Raw genomic sequence first — 27,947 nt, 5'->3', positions numbered from 1 at the left:
CATTCCAGGCTGATTTAACAATAAATATGTCTTTTTCCATCTGTTTTTTGTTTGTTTGCTTGTTTGTTTGTTTGGTGGTACTGGGGGTGGAACCCAGGGTCTTTTCTACCTCAGGGCTATACTCCCAGACCTATTTTATACTTTATTTGGAAACAGGGTCTCACTAAGTTGCGGAGAGCCTCACTAAGTAGCTGAGGCTGGCTTTGAACCTGTGCGATCCTCCTGTCTCAGCCTCCCAAGTGCTGGGATTACAAATGTGCACCACCATGCCCAGCTTTCCATCTGTTTTTATTTGGGGTTTTGGTTGTTTTTTTACTCAAACCTTTTCTTTTCTCTGAAATGCCTTTCTCTATATACTCTAATTCAGTGAAAATTTTAAGCATAGTATAAGGCCCATCTGAATCTAAATTTTGAATTTTTAGTAAAACATTTCCTGAATGTTCATTAGAAATAAGGAATTTAAAGCTGGGCGTGGTGGTGCATGCTTGTCATCCCAGCATTTGGGAGGCTGAGACCGGTGGATCACGGTTTGCAGACAGCCTCAGCTACTTAGTGAGGCCCTTTGCAACTCAGTGAGACCCTGTTTCAAAATAAAGAATAAAAAAATAGGGCAAGGGGTGTAGCTCGGAGGTCAAATGCCCTTGGGTTCCTTCCCAAGACCCGCAAAAAAAAAAAGAAAGAAGGAATTTATCATTCATTAGCCACATTATTTATGTTGTACTTACCATATTGTGGTTATCTGTGCATATTTCTCCTCTCTTCACTAAATTTATAAACTGCTAGAATTCAGAAGCCTGAATTAATTTATTCATCTTTGTATTTCCTAAGTATTAAAAGAAAGACTTGAATAAATCTAACAGTGTCTTACACAAAGAATTCAAGGTCTAGTTATCATACCAGTCTTGTGACATTAGATAAGTAACTTTGATGAGTTCCAATGGCCTTAGATTTAAAATGAAACATACCTTAAATAAGCTCTAAAATTTCTTCAAATTTTATAATACACACCATGGTAATACCCTAAATAATAAAAACAGTCATTTTTGTTTCTCTATTTTGTCTTGTTAAATCTTTATCATAGGACATTTTATAACATGTTTCTGTTCCATAGAATGTATCAGAAGCAAAAGCACATACTGTAATACAAGAAACAGAAAGATCTGAAAGGAAAAAAGAAAAGAGGGAAAGTGTATAAGTGAAGAGCCACAGAATAAAATCAGAAGAAAGAAACCTGTCAGATGGCTCAACATAATTTTAATTTAACTGTAGACTTATTGGTTCTGGTGACTTTCTGCCTAAAGTATAGAGGTTAAGGCAGCTCCTCCCCTGATCACCCTAGAAAAATGCGCACCCTGAAGAATCAATCACAAACATAAGAACCCAGGACAGACAGATGAGTATTATTCGTACAAGGAAGAGGTCAGCCTTTCAATTCATATCTGATCCAATGATCCTCACATAACAGAAGCAGAAGCCTGGCATTAGCCCCTAGAAATGAAAGATCAGAACACAATACCATTATAAAGAAAGGATTAAACACAGACTTCCAATTATTAATAGTAATTATTACCATTTACTGATAATAGTATTTTCTACTCATTCTCTCTAAGCCTTGAAACAAATTTACATCATCTAAGAAGGGCATTGTCTGCTGAGAATGGCCATCAATGAAATGCCTATAATAGTGTTGTGTTCTTATTTTACAGATCCGAGATGGTAGCTGGCATAAGGCAAAATTCCTTTTTCAGACCCAGGACCCTACTCGACTTCCAGTGATTGAAGTGCAAAAACTTCCTCATCTCAAAACTGAACAAAAGTATTACATTGAAAGCAGTTTTGTATGCTTTCTTTAAAGTCTCCGGGTTAGTGCAGAATTTTTGTTGGTCACAATTGCTGCAGAGGGAAAAATAGAGACAGAAAAATACTGTTGCTATGAAATGCATGGGGAAAAAGGGATTGGCTAAATCTTAAAGAATCTCAGGAAGAAAAGGCTTCCTCCTAAGAAGGAGAAAAAGGCATTTTTAAAGGACTATGATTGATAAAGTATTTAATTCTTTTAAAATTTTTATTGATCTGAACTTTCTTAGAGAATTCCCTAGAACTGAACATTCATACACATGGAATTCTTCAGGATATCCTCTATTTTTTTGACTGAGAGCAAAGTACCCATTAGACAGCTGGAGACGCAGAGCACTGTGGAGCAATACTGGCTAATGCTCCCGAACGTGCAATGCTTCTGTCTAAAAATTGCAAGCCCCAGTCTAATATGTCTTATTTTCCCAACACTAAGCTGTATTCAGGTCCCCGATGGGCGTGTGCATCTTAGCCATGGTACACTACCTCTTACGTGTTGCCTTTTTGTGTTGCTTGGTGCTCTTTCTAAAACATGGTGCTTGTGGCTTCCATAGACTATTTTATTTCTTTTTTTCATCTTTATCATGAAGAGTGTATGTACTGGTTACATCAAGATGTGTTGTGATTGTGAGTATGTATTTCATTTGGTCATATACTTAATAACAAGTAAGACAATTATTTATGTGAATTCCTTGTTTTATTTTAAAATTCTCCTTGTACATAAGAAATCAAAGCCAACACACCATAACCCGTGAGCATACACAAGAGAACAGGGAGGTTTCTTTTGTTTTTGTTATTTTTTAAATTGTTGTAAAAAATATTTGAAGCCCGCTACATCCAGTAGTAGGTCTGGGTTAGTGACTGGGGGTTGTGATATACTGTTTTAAAAATCCATGATCATCTGGAATGATATTTGTGTGTATATATATTGTAAAGTTTTAATTCAGCATATCTTTTGAAATTGCTGCTGTTTTAAATTATAAAAACTTTATATTTCTGCTTTGTAGAAAGTACATGTTTTTGTAGTATTCATTGATTTTCCTTCACTGTTCTTAAAGGTAATGTGTTAGGATTTAAGCGAATTTATTTTATGATCTTGAAAGCAACATTCAGGAAAAAAAAAGTCTTTTGCCACTTAAACTCTGTTCAGTCAATTCAGTCATTCCTTGCCAGAAAAAAATGTTAGTTCAGTATTAAAAGAAAAATATTATACCTCCTGCTATATAGAAAAGCTGTTCATCAATTATAAGCATATCTTTAGCCACAGCAAACCACACTTACCTATCTATAATAAACAAATATGCTTTAAATCATTTTGGTGATATTTGTTTTTCCTCTTATATTACTATGTATTTTCTTTTTTATTACCATTTTTATTATGAATGATATCTTCTCTGGCATCACCATTCTATACCATACTATATATATTAGAAAATATATTTTTTCTTTATTAGAAAATATCTATTATATACCTACAAAAGAAATGTAGGGCTAATTTCCTACTTTTGCAAAATGGGGCCATGACACAGAAACATACCCTCAGGTGTGTGGTCAAATGATTTTCAGTGAGGGTACCAATACCATCAATGAGAAAGGGCCACTTTTTCAAGACAAATTAGCCTGGGAAAACTAGATATTCACACACAAACAAATCAAGTTGGACTCTTACCTTATATCATTTACAAAAATTAACACACAACAGGATCAAAGATCTAAACATAAGTGCTAAAACTATAAAACTCTCAGGAGAAAATCACCATGGCAATAAACTTGACATGGATTTCTTGACACCAAAAGAACAATCAACAAGAGAAAGATATAGATAAAGCGAGCTACATCAAAAGAAAAAGAAACTCATACATTAACAGACACTATCATAAGAAAGTGAAAAGGTAAGCCAGGTGCGGTGGCACACACTTGTAATCCCAGCATTTGGGAGGCTGAGACAGAAGGATCACGGTTCACAGATAGCCTCAGCTACTTAGTGAGGCCTTCCACAACTCGGTGAGACCGTTTCAAAATAAAAAATAAAAAATAGGATTGGGAGTGTAGGCCCAAGGTAGAATGCCCTGGATTCCATTCCCAGTACCACACAAAAAAAAAAAAAAAAAAAAAAAAAAAAAGAAGAAGAAGAAGAAGAAAGAGAAAAGGCAACTCAAAAAATAGAGGAAATGTTTGTAATTCATAAATTGGACAGGGGATTAACATATAAAAACAAAAATAATGTCTTTAACTCAACAAAAAGAACAAGCAACCCAGTTCAAAGAATGGGCAAATCACTTGAATGTGTCCAAAAAGGTATTCAAATGGCCAATGAATGAAATGATGCTCAAAATCACCCATGACAGGGGAAATACAAATCAAAACCACAATGAAGCACTTACTGCTTCTGTGGTATAATACAAAAGTATATTTTGTCTTTGTCCTCAATTGTGGCTTCAGACACAGAAACCCCTTGGAATTCCTGAACGAAAGCAGTGTCTAGTTATTTATAATGAGTCCTGTTCAATTACAGGTGAGTTTGTGTTAAGGAGGTCACTTAAGGTGGGACCTTTAAATCACTTGACTGGAAAGGCTAAGCAATTAGAGAGTTGCAACTTTCAGCCCAACTGTGGGCTCAAATCTGGGAAGAAGAGAAGGGCAGGGCTTGGAGATTGACCTCCATAAAAACCCTTAAACACTGAGGCTTAGAGAGCTATCTGGTTGATGAATATATCTACTTGCTGGGAGAGTGAATACCCAGATAAGACTTGGGAGGTTGACACCATACCCGCATATGTTGGCCTATGCATTTCTTTTAGCTCGCTGTTCCTGCGTTATATCCTTTATAATAAAGTAATGTAAGTAAAGAGTTTCCCTGAATTCCGTGACCCATTGTAGCAAATTGCCAAACCTGAGAAGGAAGTCACAGGAACCCCTCATTTGTAGCTGATTGGTCAAAATTACAGGTGGCCTGGGGCTTGCAGTTGGCATCTGCAATGGGAGTACAGTGGTGGGATTGAACCCCTAAATCTATGGACTCCAATGCAACTCCAAGTAGTTGGTATCAGAATTGAATTGTTGAATATCCAATGTGTGTCTGGAGAATTGATGGTTAGTGTTGGAAAACATTCAAGAACTTATGCCCATTATGATGACTATTTTAAAAAATAAATGTAAAATAAGTGTTCAGGGGAATGTGGAGAAATTGAAAGCCTTGTGCATAACTGGTGGGAATATAAATGCCATAGCTACTACAGAAAGTAGTTCAGTGGACCCTCGAAAAGTTAATTATTGAATTACCATATCATCCAGCAATTCTGCTTCTAGGTATATGCTCAAAAGAATTAAGACAGGAACTCAAACAGATATTTGCACAGCAGTGTTTATAAAAGCATTATTCACAAAATCACCCAAATGAAGAAACAACCCAAATGTTAACCGGTGGATGAGTAGATAAATAAAATGTGGCAGATATATAATAGGATATCATTCAGCCTTAAAAAGGAGTATGAGTAGTTGATTATGGTGGCACGTGCCTGTTATCTCAGTATTTGGGAGGCTGAGGCAGGAAGATGGTAGGTTTAAGGCCAGTCTTGGCAACTTATTTCAGAATAAAAAGTAAAGTAGGATTGGAGGTGTAACTCAGAGATAGAACCTGGACTTAATCCCCATACCGAGGGGGAAAAAAGGAGTGAAAGTCTGAAATGTTTGACCATGGATGAGCCTTGAAAACACCATGTTAACTGAATAAGTCAGATGCAAAGGACAAATATTGTATAATTCTACTCATATGCGGTACCAAGAGTAAACAAATTCCTACAGACAGACGTACATCAGAGGTTGTCAGAGGGAGTATTATCTTTTAATGAGTATAGAGTTTCTTGGGATGTTGACAAGCTTCTGGAGATAGATGGTGAGGATGGCTGCATAATTGCAATGTAAATGTACTAATGCTACTGAATAGTATGTTTCAAATGATTAGAATGGTTAATTTTATGTCATATATGTTTTAAATAATTTAATATATATATATATATATATATATATATATATATATATATATATATATATATGGAGAGAGAGAGAGAGAGAAGAGAAGAGAAGAGAAGAGAAGAGAAGAGAAGAGAAGAGAAGAGAAGAGAAGAGGAGTTCCCTGAACCACTGGAATGATGGAAATAGCCATAAACCATTGAAATGTAGAAAATGCCTGTAAAATGTAGAGACACCTCTGAACCACTAGAAAGGAAGACAAGTAACTCCTGAGTGATAGAGCTGCAGGTCCTAGCACCTTGGAATTTCCTTGCTTACAAAAGGCACCTTGAAGCAAGGGCAGTGTGCAAATACAAGCAAACTGTATTGAAATTGCATAACTCTCCCTTGACTCCATCTCTAGCTGAGCTCCTAGCTATTGTCCCTCTATAAGTTTTAAAACTCTAGACCAAGGGAGGCCTCTCTCTCCAGAAAGCCCGTACTCTTTTTCCTTCAAGTAGATTATCCTTACTTCCCTAAATAAATCTGTTTGTGCCTCTCTCTGACATGCCTTTAAATTCCTTTCTGTGAAATTTTATCAAGAACCCTACTCATTGTGAGTTGAGGCTGGCCCTCCAGGAACCTTCCTCTGGTTAAAGTTTCAGTCTGTGTTCTGTACTATTCGTTCTAAACATTTTAGTAATAGTTTGGAGACATAAATGGTTTTTCTAGACACCATTTAAGAAACATACATAGGACAGAAATCCCTTGTGTTATGTTTTAAGTATATTGTTGATATATTAAATTTAAGGCAGGCCAATTTTTTTGAAGATTTAAAAGTTTATTTAAAAAAAATAGAAATACAGAAGATCCTTCGAACAGAATCACCCAAGGCAAGCCAGTTTAAACAGAGCAGTACAATGATGACTGGGTGCCCTGAGGACTAGCCCTGTGATTTTGAGTGCATTATGTCTACATTGCCTTAATTTTTTCTAAGTGGAGATAATGAAAGAACTCGTTTGGTTGTTGAGTGATCTTAAGAGATTAACACAGAAAAATGCTTAAGACAGTATCTGATACAAAGTAATCTCTCTCTAAAAATTAGCTTCTAATTATGGCCATCATCACCAACATCATTAAAGATCTAACCATTTCATGATAGTTATCACACAAGAAAGCTGTGCTAAACCCCTTAATACAATTATTAATCTGTTTTGGGGGGGGGTTGTTTTTTTAGGTACTGGGGATGGAACCCAGAGGCATTTTACCTCTGAGCGACACCCCCAGCTCTATTTTTTTTATTCTTTATTTAGAAACAGGGTCTAACTGAGTTGCAGATGGCCTCACTAAGTAGCTGAGGCTGTCCTTGAACCGTGATCCTCCTGTCTCAGCCTCCCAAATGCTGGGATTACAAGTGTGTGCCACCATGCCCGGCTTATTAATCTGTTTAAAGTGATGCTATCCCCATAATTTTTCTGTTAATATGGATTTTACATTTTACACAATACATATGTATATTAAGTATAAAGACTTTCTTTAAATAAAGTACACCTCTGTATATAATTAATAAATGCACCTTCATATTCCATTTCATATATTAACAGAAAAATTGCAGTGGTTTCTTTTATAAACATCTCAGATATTTTATACAAAACCACAGCCATCCAGGACAGCAGGTTAGAGGCACCCAGCACTTGCCTGTGTCTCTAGAAGACAGAATTAAAATGAATGAAATGTAGTTGCTTATTGAGGTAAGTGAGCATGGGGAAATTCTGGAGTTCAGTAGTAGACAGAGACTTGAAGAAATCCTAGAATGCTGAATAGTGGAATAAAGAGTAAAACAGGATGACCTAGCATAGATCACATGGAAGCACAGCAGAGGGAGGGGTTGCCCTTTTGGTGAGGGTAGAGGAGAAATAGGGAAAGTCCCAGTGTCCACCCCTGGCACCAGATTCAGCACTCTGAAGAAATACAGAATAAATAAACAGTGCCACGATTTGAGTGGTGAATTGGCTCTGGAGCTCTCTGCACTTGGGAGCATATGTTCACAGTGCTGTGTGAGCTTTCTACTTTGGGAACTAGCACATGGAGGAACAGAAGGTGCTTCTGTTTGGAATCAGCAGTTTGCCAGACCAGCTATTGGAGTCTGAGACAGTAAGAGACAAATCCAGCCGTGCACTGGAGCCAGGACTGCGAACCCTAGGACCATGGGTGGCGGATCACATAGAACTCGCTGCCACCTCCCCCAGCAGATCAGTAAGACTCCATAGCTTGTCCTCACTCTCAAGGGAATGTGGGGGCTTGCCACAGAGCTGGTGTTACCCCCTCAAGTACCAGGCTCTACAGAGAAGCTTTGAGGGGTTCTCATTTTAACAGCATCAACCCTGCTCTTGTAGTGCATAACCCATACCTCCAGGTAGAATTTGTTTCTGGGACTTTGAGTTCTGCCCTTGCTTGTCCCAGAATGCAAAGCATCTGAGAGGTATTCCAGCTGACTCCAGCCATGAATTACTCCCACCAGGCACCTGACTAGAGCCACAAAATAAGAAAAGGAAAGTAAATAACCCTCAGCCTTTGCTCAGGCTAAGGGGTGCACAGCCCAAGAAGAAATGGAGAGAAGCTGTAATCAGCATGGGGTGTGAGTTCTCATTCTTGCCACTTGTTTGAGCACCTTTGGGAGAGGGAATTTTTATTATTTAGTAGTACCTTTTGTTTTGTTGCTATTTTGTGTTTGTTTTTCTTGTCTAAATTTTTAAGATTCATTATTTTTCTCTTTCCCCTTTTCTTTTTTTCTCTCTCCTCATTTTTTTTTACTTTGCTCCAGCTACTCTTATTTTTCTTAATCTTATTTTTATTTCTTTAACTTTTTATTTCATTCTGTGTTATTGTCCTCTTTGTAGTTGTTGATGGTGTTACTGTTTTTGTTCTTAATTGGGTTTTACTTCACTCATTCATTCTTCTCTCCTTTGCAGTAATGAGATCGGGCCCAACATGAGTATTGAGCTACACTCCTAACCTAGCTGAGAGGAATTGCACCTCATCCAGCCATGACCTAGCCCTGCTCAAACCTTGATGAATACTTTAACTTAAAAAAATACAGTGCCTAAAAACTCCCAACCGATAATCTATCCTCAAGTAGGCATGAGAAGGGAGGCTGTGAAGTACCTCACCTGGACACTTACCCCCATAGTAACAGGAGATAACATAACTATTGTAGGCACCACACTTATGAGAGCCCTAAGCATCAGCCAATTCCATACCCTCTGAGTTGCACATTGCTGACAGGACTGGAGGTGAGCGCCCCAAAGGGGAAACTTGGACCCTGAACCTTGCCCCTCCCTGTGATAAAATTGGAGATGCACCAATGTCAAAACAGAAGATAAAATCTCCACGCTTACACCATGATGACTGTAACAATGAGTAGCAGAAATCATGTCAAAAACCAGAGCCATTATCAAAAGAGCCTGAGGAGACTCTCAACACCTGACAGGGGCTTCCATTTCCACTGTAGGAGTAATGACAGAGTATAAACCTTTCACAGGCTGTGATCTACACCACACCTGTCAAAACTACCAGAGAGCCTCCACCCTTGTCATACCTACAGAGAAAAAGGGCCTTTCAGGTTCTGGCACAATGTGCATTGTATCAAAACCTGTAAAATTATAGCCAAAGAAGCCACATGAAACCATACTATGAAATGAATTGGAATTATACTCAGCTCTACACAACAAACTGATATCCCCATGCACATCATCAAGAGAAGGCTGCTTACTAAGAAAATACTCACATAAAAATGGAAAAGACATTCATAACAACAGATGCACAAAGCACAATAGGAAAAAACAAGTCAGTTTGAACAAAAACAGTTCATAGCTCTCTAGTAACTGATTCCAAAAATATCAAAGTGGATAAAATGCCAAGGAATTTAAAAATTATTTTTTAAAAACTCAGTGGATTTCAAGAGGATAAAAATAAACAGCTGAATAAATTAAGGAAGACAATACAGGATATGAATAGGCAATTCAACAAAAAGATAGTGAATTTGAAAAAGAACCAAACAGAGATCTTGGAAATGAAAAACTTAAGAAATTGGATTTTAAAATTCAGTTTAAAGCCTCACCATTAGATTAGACAAAGTGGAAAAAAGAATATCAAGGCTTGAGGCAGGCATGATGGTAGGCACAATCCCAGTACTTTGGAGGCTGAGACAAGAGGTTCACACATTCAAGGACAGACTCAGCAATATAGTGAGACTCTTGGCAACCTAGCAGGACTCTGTTTCAAAACAAACAAAAATGAGAAGTACTGGGGGTATAACTTGAAGGAAGGATGCGCCTGGGATAAATCCCTAGTATCATCACAACAAAAGAGTATGAAGGCCTAAAGACAAGACTGAAGAATGATCACATCCAGATAATAACAAGGGGAAAATATAAGAATGAACTGAACATACAAAATTTATGGGATGCCATTAAAAGGCTAAATATGCATAATCAGAACAGAGAGAAGCTATAAGCTGAAGGCTCGAAAAACTATTCAATGAAATAATAACAGAAAAATGTCAAACTCAGAAAGCATTTAGAACCCGCCCAAAACCTGACCAGAAAAGAATCTCTTCATGAAATATTATAGTTAAAATGCCAAAAGTACAAAATAAAGAATATATAAAGTTTCAAGGGAGAAACACCAAGTCCCATTTAAAAGCAGAGCCAGTAGAAATAACAGCAGATTTGTAGCAGAAATTCTAAAAGCCAGGACAGCATGGAATTGTTCATTCTTCTGAACCTTAAACTACACATTTTAGATTTGTACACGTTGTCATGCGTATCACTTATGCTCTCTGTACTTTTTGTCTTTTTTATCTTTATGCTTATTTTTTTTTAAACTGAGGATTTATTAGCCCTATTTCTATAGTGTCTAGTGTGATGTTAAACCCAACTATGAGTTTTTAATTTTAGATATGATAATTTTTCAACTCCAATGTGTATCTTTTTATTATAGCTTCCAATTCCTTGGGAAAGTCTTTCATATTATTATTTATCATTTATTGAGGTTATTAATCATAATTGACTCAAGGTTCATATGTGATTATTCCAATATCTTTATGTCTTAAGAGTCTACTTATATTATCTATTTTTTACTTTTAGTTTCTAGACATTTGGTTTTGCATGCTGGCATATTTAACAATTTTCTGGTTAAATGTCAGAAATTATATGTAAAAAACAACAGAATCTGTGAATGATAACAGCTCTCTCTCAAGAGGATTTAATTTCCTGTTGACAAGCAGTTAAATCTATTCAGTGATTGGAATAGTCCAAGACTGGGCTTTAGATCTTCTGAGAGCTGGTATTTTTGTAGTTTTTCATTACTCTCATGTATCACTCTAAGGTCTTGGATGGTAATAGAGACCCTATTCCTCCTTTCTCAGCTCCCCAGTCTCACCAGTTTGTTTTTTGTTTGTTTTCTGTTTGTTTATTTGTTTGTTTGTTTGTTTGTTTGTTTGTTTTTGCGGGTCTGGGGATGGAACCCAGGGGCATTCGACTTCTGAGCTACACCCCCTGCCCTGTTTTAATTCTTTCTTTTGAAACAGGGCCTCACTGAGTTGCAGAGGGCCGCACTATATAGCTGAGGCTGTCCACGAACCTGTCCTCTGATCTCAGCCTCCCGAATGCTGGGATTACATGCGTGCGCTACCACACCCGGCTTCTCACCAGTTTTGAAGACTGCCAAAAGTCCTAGAACATCTTTTTTCTCTTAGAAATTTTCCCCAGGGAAGAAGGCACTAGAGAAGGTCCGGTTCACTTTGGTGTATTTCTTTTATTATTTTTAAAGTAATCCTCTATCCCTGGCTACTTTGGATGATCCTTGAATCTGCCAAACATCATTAATTTTATATTTATCTGAATTTTATAGTTGTTCTTAGCAGTAGGTTTGGCCTGATATAAGCAATTCCATCCTAATTAGAAACAGAAGTCTTATCTTTAATAAAGGAGAAAAATTCCTGTCTTAGTGGTTGCTGTAAGGAATTAGAATATTAAGCTCTAATTTATCACAGTCTTCTTAGAGATAACACAAAATAACTTCAAGTAAAACAGTATATTTCATCTTTGTGTACTTGTATTAGCATACTTTCACTTAGTTCCCTCATCCTTTGTGCTATTATCATATGAAGTATATTTGTATATGCTCATAATCATAGAGTTATAAGTTTTGCTTTAAACACTTAGTTTTAATTATGAGAAAATTAAAAATATATAAGTATATTTTTCCTGAAGGTCCAAATTATCATGTAAGTAATTTCTTTTACAATTTCTTACAGTGTTAGCTGGTGATGCATTTTCTCTGTGTTTGTCTTTATTGCACCTTTATATGAAGGATATTTTCTCTAGACATAAAATTTTTAGTTGTGATTTTTCCAGCAGTTTGAGTATGTCAGTATGCTGTTGTCTACCCTCCAATGTTTGTGATGAGAAGCTAGCCATTATTTTATATTGTTGTACCCATTTGTAATAATCATGTTTCTCATGCTCTTTTCAAGATTTCTTTTTATTTTTATTTTGCTTTCAGCAATTTGTCTATTATATATTTATTTAAAATTTATTCTAGCTGGTGTTTGTTAAGCTCAGATCCAAAAGACTACAACAGTGCAAAATTTTTCACCTATAATTTCTTGTATCATATTAATTATTAGAACAACAGCACAAATATTCAAACCAAAACATGCACACAGAGAGACAAGTGACTATCAGTCTAAAGTAACACCTGTAAATTTACAAGTTATACGTAAAAATATTTTCCCATTGACAAATAGTTTAAGCACATTAAGTTAAACCTAAAAGGTACAGCAAGTTATTTTTAAAAATCCATCAAAAAGTTCTAGTAAATATAATTTCTAGAGGCAGAGTAATCAAAAAGCTAATAAATTTAAACATTGGAGTCCTGAAGTGGCTTTAAAAAACGTTCACATAAGCATCTGTGTTTTTAAAGTTTGCAGAAGTATAATAATTTTTTTGTTCTTTTTCATATAGAAGCACCTAAATTGTATGAGCTTCAGGCTTCACAAAACCTAGGTCTGCCCTTGCTTCTAACCTCAAATAAAATAACAATGTAGTGGTTTTTTTTTTTGGTTTTTTTTTTTAATGTGGTACTAAGGATTGAACCCGGGGCATTCTTCCTCCAAGCTACACTCTGAACCCTTTTTATTTTTTATTCTGAAACAACATACCATTAAGTTGTCCTGTTAAATTGCAAGGCTAGCCTAGAACCTGCAATCTTCCTTGCTCAGCCTCCCAAGTCCTGGGATTATAGATATGGGCCACCACATCCGGCTATAAATGTAGTTCTTTCCATAGGAAGCAAAAGGGTTTGTTCTTTTGCCTGTTTGGTAACCTTGTGATAGAGGAAAGGCTGTTAGTTGCCCAGAAAGGACCTGAGCTGTAGGGACATGGTGTTTAGCAGCAAGCCCTTAAGGCAGACCCCATTTTCTGACCAAAAAGTTGGTACAAGACTAGCACTTTTTATAGATTCAAAATAAGTGTAAACTAAGCCTTTAATGTATAATGGTCTGTCCTGTTAAAGTGTAACTCTTTCCTTGTGACCTATATAGTAATTGGCTATGATAAGCATGATGAGGTCGCTTTCACCTAAGCCTGGGTACACAATTATGCAATCTATGTATTTTGGATTCAGAGTCCCAGTACACTTCAAAGCCACGGTAGAAAAATGGCCCCTCTGTAAAGAAGAGCAACTGATGGGAATCTGAGCCATCTTCTGGGCTGTCCCTACCGGGAGGATTTTAGGACTATACACAAATTCAAATCATGTTTGAAGTAACCATGCATTTAAAAATATGTAATAGTATCTAGTTTAGGAAAAATTTACAGTTCAAACATAAGATGACTTCTCATTTCTTGAAGTAAACACTGGAAACCATTTTATGAAAAGAACTTTCTTCATGAGGGAATAAAGATTTCAACTACTAGGAAATTAAAACATGATTTGAATGTTATAGGTATTAAATTCAAGTTTTTTTTTCAGTTTGACATTTTAATTTATACAAAAAAATAAGTCAGCAGGACATGGTGGTACAGCCTGTAATCCCAGTACTTGGGAGGCTCATGCAAGAAGATTGGAGGTTCAAAGACAGTTTGAGGAAGTAGTGAGACTCTCGTCAACCTAGTGAGATCCTGTTTCCAAATAAAAATAAGATAGAGCTGGAGGTATAGCTCAAAGGTATAATACTCCTGAGTTAAATTACAAGTACCATTAAAAAAGAAAACAAGCTACTTAACTAATACAAATGCCAAGCTACTATATAAAACATTCATAGTTAAAATAATTGTAATTATTTTCATATATTTCCTACATAATTTAACATACCATGGTAAAATACAATATATTTTTTCTTCAAACTTTTGTTTAATTAAAAAAAAAATTAAGCCGGGCGTGGTGGCACACACTTGTAATCCCCGTGCTTGGGAGGTGGAGACAGGAGGATCACACAGGTTTGAAGCCAGTCTCGCTGGCTTAAGAGACCCTGTTTCCAAATAAAAATATAAAAATAGGTCTGGAAGTGTAGCCCAGAAGTAGAAGGGTTTCTAGGAACCCCAGTACCAAAATAAAAAATTCTTCCACAAAATTAAGTAGACACTAACAAGTTTTTGGCTTGATGGTTGGAAGTGAGAAATTAAAAGAACTGGAATTAACTTGACTTCATTGCCAAGTATTATTTTGGCTAGTAAAATGTGCTGCTTTTAGGCCTCAATTTAAAAAATAGTAACAACAATAATAGTAGTAATAATAATAAAAATTTTAGAAGTTTTTAGGAAACTTTTTTCTAAAACACTTTTAGAAATCTATTTCATATTTCTCTACAGCAAATACTATGCCTTCTGGAGTCCTCTAGTAATAATGATCCCAAGTGTTGAATCTTTCTAAAGGCTCATCAATTATGACTAAATCTAAATCATGATGAATTTGATCCAAATAATGCTTTGCCAGTAATATATCCAGCCAATCCTTTGGGAACTTGTCTTGTAATAATAGGTCCATCCAAATCATAGTGTGAGCCAAGATTCCTGGCTTAAGAATAACTGTACCCAGAATCCAAGAGTGATTTCTTCCCTGACCACTTACTCGTGTGCCCCAACCATGGAACTCAAGCTCAAGAAATGAAACTGGCCCTTTATCACTTACAGTAAAAAGAAGTTTAAGCTCCTCTACAGGGCCTGCAAGGCCGTGGTGATGGTGTTTGATTACCTGTGAGCCTTCTAGAGTTAATACACTCCAGCTGTACCTATCTGATATTCCTGAACACACTCTGCATTCTTCTTCCTCTTCCAGGAAAGCTCTTCCACTTCGTCCCTCTGGCCATCGTGTTTACAATCTTCAAGTTGGCCCCTCATGTGACCTTTCTGACTTTCCCCACAAAGGAATCCATGCTACTTCCACCCTAGGTTCCATTAATCCTTGCACCAGGGATTTTGCTGTTTACACATTTATCTCCCCTCATTGGACTGTGAGTTCTCTGAAAGCAAACTCTAGATGTTAATGTTTATAATCTCATAGCAAAGCACAATGCATGATGCTTATTAAATACTCAAGTCCTTTTTGTCTTCAGGTACCAGACACAGTGTACTAGACACTGCTCTGAGTTGGCAATTCCAGTTGAGCAGGGTCCCTGTGCTTACTGCCTGGGGGTGAAATTGGTAACTGTATACAGGTTTGCTTGAAACTGTTCTCTTCCTTCATTCTATCTCAGGGTCCAGGTGATTATCACAAAAAAATAGTAGTTCTTGGCAGATGGGGCCTAGGAGAGCCCAGATTGTAAGAGCATAGACTTTCTACACAAGGTTCGCCCACCTTCTCCTTACCTACCCCCCTACCCATAACCAGAAAAATCACAATCCAAGTACTAGGCTTTTGAGTCTACCTTCCATATAGCAACTACAGCTATGCTTAGTAATACTCCTGAGGGAATATGAGAACACAGAGAGGAAATATTGCAACATCCAGAGTGTAATTCCATAAAAGAAAAAATTTTAAATGATAATTTATACTACAGGAATAGAACTAATGGACAAAAAATGAAGAATTGAAAAGGAGTAAAATACTATTAAAAATCAGAAAGGATACTAAATATATGGAACAATAATAAGCTGGAGACACTAGTTATGAAAGAATAAATGATTGAAATCAACTTAGTGGCTGGGTAACAGATTGGATGCCATCAAATAACAAAATAACAAGGTTAAAAATTACTTGGCGAACTCTTCCAGAAAAAGATGGGAAACATAAAATTTTAAAGACATGGAGAAAACTCTGATAACAAAATTTGACATTACAAGAAAAGAAATACAGATGCTCCTCAATTTACAATAAGGTTAAGTCCTGATAAATCCACTATGAGCTTGAAATATTAAGTGGAAAATGCATGTAATACACCTCTGCCAAGACATCCTGCTGCCTCGGCATCTATGTGTTGAGACCCCACTCCACATAGTTAATTGGCGAAAAGAAAGCCCCGAGAGGCAGGTATCGTCTCTGGCCAAAGCCCCCCAACTTATAGATACCCTTCACTATTATTCCTTTTAACTTTCTATATGAATTGCTCCAGTGATGTGATTTATAAAACTGAGTCAGTGAAGATGAACACTCTAATAATCTGTCCAAGCGTCCTTGGCTCTGCTCAACAATAATGAGAAACTGGCCAGAATTCGGGTACTGTGATAAGCACCCCAGCTGCAGCAACCACAAATGGCCTCCGACCTTCACCGTTAACTTCGATAAAGTAGCTCAGTTTAAGGTAACTTTGTTTACCCTTGAAATCCTGCCCAGAGACAGAGAAAAACTTTGTGTGTGACCTTAAAGAAACAACTTAGCTGCCCAAATATAATAGACCCAAAGAAAAAGACTGTTAACTTTTATCTCAGTGTGAGCACTCCAGGAGACAGAAAAAATGGCCGCATAGTTAGAAATGAATATGACAAAATAAAGGACAGACATTCTAAATATATATATGTATGAAGAAAAGGAAATACCGTAAGAGTAAGAAAAGCATTTTTGCATGAAAAAGAGCTTATCATAAGAAAGTCCCAACTGGAAAAGAAAGAAATTAGAAGGTTAAAAGCAGGTTGCAGAGAGTTTGTGACAGGGAAGTGAATTATTAAAGATAAGTAGACTTTTAATAGGCTTGTCTAAAGAAGAATGCTCAGCAGTTAAGAAAATACATCTGACAATTAGAACTAAAAACCTTGTGGTGCTGTTTGTGGTATTTTGTCTGCCAAACTGTGTTGTGAGTATGCTTAAGCTTTCAGATTTAGAAGATACCTGAATTACCAAATCTCCCCACACTTGTTATATGAACTGAGCCCAAAAGATGGAAAGTTCCAGGAAGGGTTAAAAGAAGATTCCCCCGAGAAGTTTCCAAGCCTTGACTATTCCTGTCTACTCTGGGAGGCTACCACCTGCAACTGCTTATCTGCAAGACCTTGGAGAGAAACAGAAGTTAATTCTTCAAAGGCCAACAGCCAGCTGAAGGACCCCCGCCCCCCTTCCTCTTAACTTTACTGATGAAGTGTATAAATTTCTTGGGTTTTTCATAATAAAGTGTCATTGGCTCAAGAAGCCTTTGTCCACTTCAGGTTTCTTTTCCAAAACGTCGTAACTAAAAAACTTGAGGAATTCATAGAGGGAAAGGAACCGCTGCAGATAAGGATCTGCAGAACGCCGCCTGCCTTTTGACCCATCTTTCTGAGGCCCCCGACCGCTAGTGGACTTGCCCCCCACAGAACTGAGCTAGTCGGTAACACACCTCCCCTACAGAGCATCATAGCTCAACAGCACAGTAAACTGCAGAGTGCTGGCTTTTCCCTTGTGATCATGTGGGAGCTGTGGTTTGTGCCACTGCCTAGCATGGGCAAGAGAGTATCATACCATGCACTGCTAGCCCAGGAAAACATCAAAACTCAAACTTCAAAGTAAAATTTTTATTGAATGTATATCACTTTTGTATCATGGTAAAGTGGAAAAATTCCTATTTCAACCATTATAGGTCATAGGACATAGACTGCCTATCTAGACAAATATTCCTCATTGACACATTAAAATTTATTAAAATTTGTTAATTGAATATAGTTATATGCTTATTGTAAAATAAACAAATTTAGTAACATTGCAGGAGGCAAATCAGCATACACAATTAATTGCAGTTCTATATGTCAAGAAGAATAAAATTTAAGAGTAAATTTGGTAAAAGACATGGAAGAGCTTGTACAGTGAAAATGACAGTGTTCTTAAGTGAAATTGAAATAGGTGACATCCATTTTTATTGATTCTAAGACACAATAATATTAAGATGCCAAATTTCCTCAAATTGATCTACATATTATATACAATCCCTATCAGATTTCCAGCAAACTCTTTTGTAGAAGTTGACAAGCTGACTTTAACATATATATAGATATGCAAAGGACCTAGAATAACCAACACCATTTTCAAGAAGAGCAAAGAACTTATACTACCCCATTTAAAAAATTACTATAGGGGCTGAGTATGGTAGCACACACCTGTAACCCCAGTACTTGGGAGGCTGAGACAGGTGAATCACAGATTTGAGACCAGCCTTAACAATTTAGAAAGACCCTGTTTTAAAATAAAAAATAAAATAAAAAGGGCTAGGGGGTGTATCTTGGTGGTAGAATACCAAAATTAAAATAAAACAGGGGATGGGGATATAGTTCAGTGGCAGAGCACAAAGCCCTGCATCCAACTCCTAGCACTGGGGGAAAAAAGAAAAAGACTATAAAATTATGACGATTAAAAGAGTGTGTATTGGTATGAGTATGTGCATAATATAGAGTCCAGAAATCCTTACATTTGTGGTCAATTTATTTTTTAAAACATCAAGGCAATTTAAGGGGAAAGAATAATCTTTTCAACAAATGGTGTTTGGACATACAACAACCATATGTAAAAATGAACTTAAACCATTACTTTGCATTGTATCAAAAATCAACTCAGAGTGGATCATAGACCTAGCTGAGCTAAAATGAATGACTAGTTGAAACTGTAAAACTTCTAGGAAATGTAAGAGAGCATCTTTGTAGTCTCATCTTACTAAAAAAGTTATTAGTGTGACACAAAAAGTGCAATTCATTAAACAGAATGATAAATTAGATTTGATCAAAATGTAAACATTTTGTTCTTTGCCTCAGCAATTTAGCAATGCCCTCTGCAATTCAGTGAGATCCTGTCTAAAAATAAAATAGAGATGGGGGTATAGCTCAGAGACAGACTGCTCCGGGTTCAATCCCTGGTATCAACAAACAAACAAATAAACAACAACAAAAAAAACACACACATACAACCAAGAAAATAAAAAGCCACAGATTAAGTATTTGCAAACCATACGATGACTTGGCATTAATTATCTATTGCATGTAGCAGTGACCCAGGATCTTAGCAGCTTAAAACAAATATGAATTATCTCACACAGTTTCTGGGGGTCAGAAATCTGGGTGCAACTGTTAGCCAGAGCTAGATTAGGACCAGAGAATCCTCCAAGGTCACTTACATGTCTACTGACAGACCTTAGTTCCTTGCAGGATTTTGGCCAGTGTGCTATTGCTGGGGCCATAATAGTAAAATAACACAGATCGAATGACTTATGCAAAGGATATGATTCTTTCCTTATAGCTCTAGAAGGTGGAAGATCAAGGTATCTTACTTGGCCTGGTTTTCACTGAGGCCTCTCATCGGCCTGCAGATGACTCCTTCTCCCTGTGTTGTTACATGGTCTTCTCTCTACACACATTCGTCTCTGGTGTTTCTTTCTTATGTTCAAGCTTTCTCTTACAAGGACCTCAGTCAGATTGGATTAGGGACCACTTTTAATTTAATCATCTTTTTAAAGGCCCTATCTCCAAGTGGAGTAAAAATCTGAGGTACTGGGGCAACCTGTGAAATTAGGGTATAGAACTGAGCCTGTAATAGCCATAGATTTCTCAGCTCCCTGCCATCCGGGCCTCTCTGAGGGGCAGCTCATAACACAGCTTGCTTTCCCCAGAGAGTAGTCCAGGAGAAAGAACAAATGAGCAAGTTCCAAAGACATTAATCAGGAGCCTTGTTTTCAAACCTAGTTTTAGAAGGCCATAGTTTGGGTCTAGAATGTCCCTCAAAGGCCCATATGTGTGAGGCCCTGAGTTTGCTCCCCAGCACTGCAACAAACAAAAAGCCAATCGCTTCTCTTCCTCTTTCTGCTCATCTATTCAAAATTCGTATTCCCTGACCAAATGGACAGGGTCTGATGGGGTAGCACAAAGCAACCTACTGCTAAGAAGCCATTTCTTGGAAGTTTCCTCACAGAGGGAGGAAAATATTACCTTAGAGACATTATATAAAAATTAAGTAGAAGTCTCTAACGCCTAGCCCTAATAATAACTTTTAAAAGTCCTTGAAATAGATTCAAGGGTAGTTTTTGTTTCTCATTTGAGTGTGTGTGTGTGTGTGTGTGTGTGTGTGTGTGTGTGTGTGTGTATACTGAGGATTGAACACAAGGGCATTCTACCTCTGAGCTACATCCCCAGCCCTATTTTTAAAATTTTTATTATTTATTTTGAAACAAGGTCTCACTAAGTTGTGGAAGGACTCATTAAGTAGCTGAGGCTGGCCAGGAAGCTGCAATCCTCCTGTCTCAGCCTCCCCAGTACTGAGATTATAAGCATGCACCACCACACCCGGCTAAGTAATGGAATATATTTAAAAATATGTATCATTATAAAATCCTTGCTGGGCGTGGTGGTGAACACCTTATAATCTTTGCAATAACACTAAGAAATTTGTAGCAAGGTATGGTGGTGCACACCTGTAATTCCAACTACTCCAGAGGCTGGAACAGGAGAGTCACAAATTCAAGGCCAGCCTGGACATTAACATTAAGCAAGACCCTGTCTCAAAAGAAAAATAAAAAGGTTTGGGGGAACCCATGGTGGGCTCGGTGGTGGAGCACCCATGGGTTCAATCCCCAGTACTGCAAAACAAAACAGAGATATATAATAACACTGTCTTTATTGTATAGGTGAAGAAGTTGAAGGTTGGAGAAAAATAACATCAGGTATGTCCTCCATTCTCATACAAGAGCAGGCTTTTTTTTTTTTTTTTACCTCTAATCTATAACCCAAGCCCTTTCCTAATTTTTTTATTTTTAAACAGGGGCTCACTAAATTGGAGAGGATGCCCTTGAACCTGTAATCCTCCTGTCTCAACATCCTAAGTATGGATTAGATTTGTTTTTGTTTGTTTTTGTAGGGAGAGGTGCTGGGGATTGAACCCAGGGGCACTCTACCTCTTAACTACACCCAGCACTATTTTATTTTTATTTGGAAACATGGTCTTAATAGTATTAATACAGATTAGGCTGGGCCTTCCCTCCCTAATCTGCTCTCCACACTCTCTTCTGATTCTCCCGCCAAAGCATCATGCCCAAGGTAAGGGTGTGTAGAAACCCCGCCCCGGAGGCGGGAGTCACAGTGGGCGTGGCTTCGGAGGATTCCGCGGGGGCCGCAAAACGCTCTGCCGATCGTGAAGTGTCGTGGCGCGGAAGCGTTGCTTTACGGCCGTTCGGCGACCGTCCGGGACAAGCACTCGCGCCTTTCGGCTTCTGTTCCCCGCACGTGTGTGGCTGTCTGTGTCCGGGCTGGCGATTCCTCCTGTTGGCCTCGTGCAGCCGCACTGAAGGACAGAGTGGCAGCGTCGTCCAAGGACCGTGAGTCGATGGAGGTTGCTGCTGAAATTGAAGGGATCCCCGGAGGAGGTCTCCCGAGGGTGGCCGAGGGGGCGCGGCTAAGTCCCGCGTCTGGAGGGGACGGAGCCGGGGACTCTGCGGGGATGGAGGGGCCCAGCGGTGGAGAGGAGAGGAGAGGACTTGCCGAGGGGAAGAAGGCAGGGGACGCAGAGGGAGGACGTGGGCAGAGGGCACAGGAGTGGCAAATGGACCTAACAGTTGTGAAGCAAGAAGCGATAGACTGGGCGGAGGGCCCGTGGGTGAAGCAGGAGGTGGAGGATGGGCCCGAGGTGAAGGAGGAGAAAACCGGCATAGCCGAGGTGAAACTGGAAGTGGATAATGGTTTGGCGGTAAAAGAAGAGAGGCTGGAGGAACCTGGGATAAAGGAAGAGAAAGTGAAGGTAAAAGAAGAGGTGGAGGACTGGCCAGCAGTGAAGATAGAGAAGGAGGATAACTTGGAAATAAAACAGGAGGAGATGTTTATCGATCAGAATATAAAAGAGGAGGCGATGGGTGGATTGTGTGTAAAAGAAGAGAAGGATTTCGTGAAGCAAGAAGAGACCGAAGACACAAAAGTGAAAAGCGAGTTGCATGTTAGCCCCACCGTGGGCTGCAAGCGGAAACTGGCCATGTCGAGGTAAGGCCTGGGGAAGGGAGGCTCTGGAGTCCTCTGTTGCCTAGTGATGGAAGCTACACTGACAGCAGGAGAAATGTGAGAAAGAAGCACAAGGTTGGGTCCCAGGAGTCTGAGTGGTGATGTGCGGGGTGCAGTAAAGGAGAGGTGGAGGGATACAGACAAATTGAGTGAAAATGTGTGACATGGTAGAGATGAAGGTAGGAAGTGATGCTAGAACCAGGTTTGGCTAACTTAATATGCTTTTTGATTTGGTATTCTTTTATTTTGTTTGTGTGATACTGGAAATTGAATCCAGGGGCATTCTACCTCCCAGTTACGCCCCCAGCTCTATTTTTCATTTTTTATTTTGAAACAGGGTCTCACCAAGTACCTGAGATTGGCCTTGAACCTAAGATACTCCTGCCTCAGCCTCCCAAGTACTGGGATTACAAGCCTATGCCCCCACACCCGGCATCAGTATTCTTTTAAGACAGGGTAGAGGTGAGGAAAAGTCTATTAAAAAACCAACAATGACAAAGTTGATTTAAATTCGATGACAAAGGTGTAGCTCAGTGGTAGAGTGCTTCCCTAGCATGCATGAGGCCTTGGGTTGGAACCCCAGGCCCACAACATTTTTTTTCCCCACAAAAATGTGCTTAAATTTAATTGTCAAGCTTCAGAATGGGTATGATGAATATAGCTTTTGTTCAAATGCTTTAATTTGTGATCATGTGACAACATAGGAAATTAGATTGTTCAGATTCTTGGGAGTAATACTGTTTGAGATAGGGTGAACCAAATAGAAGTAGCTTGTAATTTGGTTGTCAGTATCCCAAGATCTGGAAGAGTGGAGGACAGATGATGGGTAATAGCATTTCTAGATTATTTTGATACTCATTCTCTGTTAGATGTATAGTTGAAAAAACATCTTTAAATTTTATACAGTATTCTTTATACTGTATTATACAGTATTTTTCTGTTGCATATGTTTTATACAGTATTCTTTTTCTGTTGCATATGTTTTTTTTTTTTAATCAAAACACAGCTCATTGATGGGCTTCTGGATATACATGCACATCCAAATAATTGTTACCAGGTTGCCAGAAAATACAAGTTAAAATTGCCAGTGCATGCTCTTATTCTCTGATTACAAAGTACAGAACAAAATCAGAAGTGAGGCGATGCTTAAAAAAAATTAAAGACAGGCATGGTGAACAACACTTGCAATCCCAGGACCTGAGACAGGAGGATCGAGGGTTCTCCAGCAGCCTCAGCTGCTTATTCAGGCCCTCTGCAACTTAGACCCTGTTTCAAAATAAAGAGTTAAAAATAGGGCTGGGGATGTAGCTTGGAGGTAGAATGCACCTGGGTTTAATCCCCAGTACCGCCAAAAGAAATATTAATATATGCTTATTTGAATTACTTATCAATAACAACATTGCAAGTGTAGTTATCATTTAGAGATTGTTTCATAGTGAATAATTTTCAAATGATATTTGGCAGCTATCAAGAGTTTTATGAGCCTGGCGTGGTGGCACACGCTTGTAATCCCAATATTTGGGAGGTGGAGACCAGAGGATTGCAGTTCCTGGACAGCCTCAGCTATTTAGCGAGGCCCTTCACAACTCAGTGAGACCCTATTTCAAAACTAAAAAGACTAAAAAAATAGGGCTGAAGGGGTAGCTCAGAGGTACAGTGCCCCTGGGTTCCTTTGCCAGTACTGCAAAAAATAAATTAAATAAATAAAAAAGAATTTTATGAGTTGTTAAACCAGGTGTGGTAGTACATACTCATAAGCTTGTAATCACAGTATTTGAAAGGCTGAGACAAGAGGATCGCAAGTTCAAAGCCAGCCTCAGCTGTATAGTGAGGCCCTCCGTAACTTAGTGAAACCATCTTTCAAAATAAAGAATAATAATTAAAAAAAAATAGGACCTGGGGGTGTAGCTCAGAGGTTCAACCCCTAGTACTGCAAAAAAAATGTTTTATGAGTTGCTTACACATACTTGATGCACTATGACTACATGTTTATAAATTGACATGTAATTGAATTAGCAAAGTTTATAAGTAGATAAGTAGGATTAATATTTGATAATAAGTTACCTGTGGGCTTTTTCAGGTGTGAAACTTGTGGTACAGAAGAAGCAAAGTACAGATGTCCACGTTGTATGCGATATTCCTGCAGGTATATATGTATATGAGCAAAATTTCCGACCTTCTTACCTACATCTGTGCTCTTACTTCAGAATATAAATATACTTCCTCTTTGTTTCTTCAGTTTGCCCTGTGTAAAGAAACACAAAACAGAACTGACATGTAATGGAGTTCGAGATAAAACTGCTTACGTCTCAATACAGCAGTTTACTGAAATGAATCTCTTAAGTGGTAAGCCATCATATACATAGCAGATTAATACTTCCTGGACATTGGTACATGTCACTTGTTTATTTTTCTATTTTGAAATTTTTAGATTACCGATTTTTAGAAGATGTAGCAAGAACAGCAGACCATATTTCTAGAGATGTTTTCTTGAAAAAACCAATCAGCAATAAACATGTAAGTATTTTTTTTAATTCCTCTAGTAAGAAATTTTTCCAATCAATTAAATTCATTTTATTTCACTTAATAAATATACTAAGTGGTTACCATGGTCGTAGACTACAGCAGTCACCAAAACAAAATTCTAACCTTCATGGAGTTTTTTTTTTGTGTGTGTGGTACTAGGAGTGGAACCCAGGGGCTTTCTACCTCCAGGCTATACTCCCAGACCTATATTCTATTTTATTTGGAAACAGGTCTCACTAAGTTGCTGAGAGCCTCACTAGGTAACTGAGGCTGGCTTCAAACCTGTGTGATCCTCCTGTCTCAGCCTCCCAAGCGCGGGGATTACAAGCGTGCGCCACCACGCCCGGCTCCTTCATGGAGTTTGTATTGTGGGAGAGATAAAGTGTGTAGAGAAACATATAATTTCAGATAGAGGTAAGTGCATGCAAAAAATAAAGAATTCTCAGGAAATTAAAGAGAATGAAAATGGTGTTTGCTGGGGGGACATTGTCAGGATACTGGTTTCAATGTGGTCAGAGGAACCTTCTCTGGAAAATGGTATTCATGTAGCAATCTGAGTGATAGGAAAGAGACTATCATGTCAACATTTGGAGAGAGACTGTTGTAGGTAGAGATAAAAGCAAAAGTTAAGACATGAGTCAGGAACAAGGTTGGTACTTTGGAGGAATGAAGAAGGGCAGGGCGACTGAAGCATAGCGAATGAGGAGGAGAATGTTGAACATGAGGTTGGAGAAACTGGTAAGGGTTCCCGAAGAATTCTAAAATATACACCACGGAGAAGTTTTGAGCTTGTTTTCTTTTGCTTTGTGAACTTTAGGGGTCAAAAGTGGAAAATTGGAAGCAGGGTGACCAGCTACAAGGCTACATGGTGTGGTCCATGTGGGAGATAATTATGGCTTGGGTCATCTGTTAGAATTAATTGGGAAGTAATTTGATTCCAGTTTTGAAGGAAGAGGTAATGGGTAATGGGATTTGTTGTTGTTCTAAAGCACTTAATTCTCATATTTCTCATATACCTTTTTCATTCCTTAAGCACTATGTAAAATTAAAGTTTACATATTTGAAATATTTCATATTTGGCATTCTAGAAAGTTTTTAATGTGATTAAACCATATCACAGATTTATTTTCCAGAGACCATTTTAGCATTGGAGTTGCAGAATTTTAATATCTTTTTAGATACCTTATTTTATTGAGATTCTCAGTACAAATATGAGATTACACATATCAGATAATTAACATCAACAATCAACACTTATTTTTCCTCCAGCTTAATTAGCATAATTAAATTCTTAAAGGGAAATTACTTTTTTTAATTGTACAGTAAAACATGCATGTAAAAGTATTATAAAATGGAAACACAATTTAATGGTTAATTATATAGTAAACATCTATGTAACTACCACCCAGGTCTAGAATTAGGACATTGCCAGCTTCACAGAAATTCCCTGTCACCCTTTTATGCCTTACCATGCTGTATTTCTCATTTCTGCATGGCTTATATATTGGTCCCATACCATCACTTATTCATTGTATTGTTCATGGACCTTGGGTGTTCTGTAATAAGAAAATTTTAGGAAAAATGCTATTATCTCTTTTGTTGTGTTCATGTGTACACATATTTTCCTAGGGTATATACCTGGAAATGGAATTGCTTTGTTACAGGTTATTACAGCATTAGTTGGACCAGATATTACTGGAACTTTTGTGAAGATGGTTATATCAGTTTTCACTCCCACCAATGTATGTGAACCTACCTATTGTCACACTCTCTTCAATACTTGATTTGCTTAGATTTTTTTTTAAATTTGTCAATCTTATGCCTGTATAATTTTATTGTGGTATTAAGTTTGCAGTTCACTGATTCTTGATGAGGTTAAACTACACTTTATTGGGCATTTGGATTTCTTGTTTCTTTGGAGTGTCTTTTTAAGTCTTTCACTTGTTTTCACTGATCAATTTTTTTTCTTACTGGTTTTTTTTTTTTAAGAATTCTTTGTATTTCTGAGATAATCAATAGTTGATTATATATTATAAATAGCATTTATTTTATGACTTGGCTTTTCACTCCATAGTGTCTTTTCATCTTGATTTATTGTCAAATTTATCATGTGCTCTTTGTAGTTTATAGTTTTATATGTTCTATAAAGAAATCCTTTTCTACCTTGAAGTTATAAAGATATTCTTCCTTCTTTTTTGTGGTACTATGTAGGAATTGAACCCATGGGCATTCTACCTCTCAGCTACACCCTCAGCCCTATTTTTAATTCTATATTTTGAAACAGGGTCTCACTAAGTTTCATAGGGTCTCACTAAATAGCTGAGTCTGGTAATGAACCTGTGATCCTCTTTTCTCAATCTTCCAAGTACTGAGACTACAATGTGTGCCACCACTTTGTGCTTCATAATTATTTTCTGAAAGCTTTATAGTATCAATTTCACATTTTTGTCTTTAAGTGACCTAGTATTGATATTTGGAATTATGTATGAGTTCTTTAGCTTTATTATGTGGATAAAACATTTTTCCTAGCACTATTTATGAGAAAGTTCATCCTGTTTCTGCTACTATATGAACAACCTTTATAATGTATTATGCATCCATATTTACTTAGATCAGTTTCCAGTCTATTCTATCATGTTGATCTCGTCTCTCTTGCACCAATGCTATTACTCAATTTTTATTCAATTATTGTAGTTCTTATACAATTGAGTTTTTTAAATTGGCACAGTAATTGTACATATTTGTAGGGTAGAGTAGTTAATATATCCATCATCTCAAGTACTCAATATTCCGTTGTGTTGGGGCCATTCAAAAATCTTTTATTCTACCTCTTGAAATGTACAATAAGTTGTATTTAATTATAGTATCACTACTGTGCTATAGAACATTAGAATTTTTTCTTCCTTTCTTAACTGTATTTTCCCAATCACCAACCTCTCTCTACCTCTCAGTTTTTTTGTTTTTTTTTTAATGAAAATTATTGGGTACAGTAGATCCTCCTACTTTGTTCTTTTTCTTTTCTCTGGAGTATGACTAATGCTTTCTGCAGTTCTGTTCAAACATTAAGAATCAACCTATTGAACATGGTGTAGTAGCATATGTCTATAATCCCAGCTACTCAGGAGACTGAAGCAGAAGGATTGAGAGTTTGAAAACAGCATTGTCAACCTCAGAGACCCT

General features: G+C 37.6%; 2 protein-coding genes across 2 annotated transcripts in view; both read left to right on the top strand.

Moving 5' to 3' along the window:
• Nucleotides 1-1,853, top strand: part of COL24A1 (collagen type XXIV alpha 1 chain) — a gene marked incomplete at both ends in the record, with an annotated part of 326,813 nt that extends 324,960 nt beyond the window's left edge. The window contains one exon of the mRNA XM_080692101.1: nt 1,707-1,853. Coding sequence (XP_080548227.1) covers nt 1,707-1,853 — 147 coding nt within the window. The remainder of the gene's footprint in view (nt 1-1,706) is intronic.
• Nucleotides 1,854-21,576: 19,723 nt separating this feature from the next.
• The window catches only part of ZNHIT6 (zinc finger HIT-type containing 6), a gene marked incomplete at both ends in the record, with an annotated part of 85,978 nt that continues 79,607 nt past the window's right edge, over nt 21,577-27,947 (top strand). The window contains 4 exons of the mRNA XM_080691456.1: nt 21,577-22,223; nt 24,322-24,387; nt 24,481-24,587; nt 24,673-24,758. Coding sequence (XP_080547582.1) covers nt 21,577-22,223; nt 24,322-24,387; nt 24,481-24,587; nt 24,673-24,758 — 906 coding nt within the window. The remainder of the gene's footprint in view (nt 22,224-24,321; nt 24,388-24,480; nt 24,588-24,672; nt 24,759-27,947) is intronic.

Source organism: Muscardinus avellanarius (assembly GCF_963383645.1).
Source record: "Muscardinus avellanarius genome assembly, chromosome: 3".
Lineage (NCBI taxonomy): Eukaryota > Metazoa > Chordata > Mammalia > Rodentia > Gliridae > Muscardinus > Muscardinus avellanarius.
This window is presented reverse-complemented; position numbering and strand designations above follow the sequence as displayed.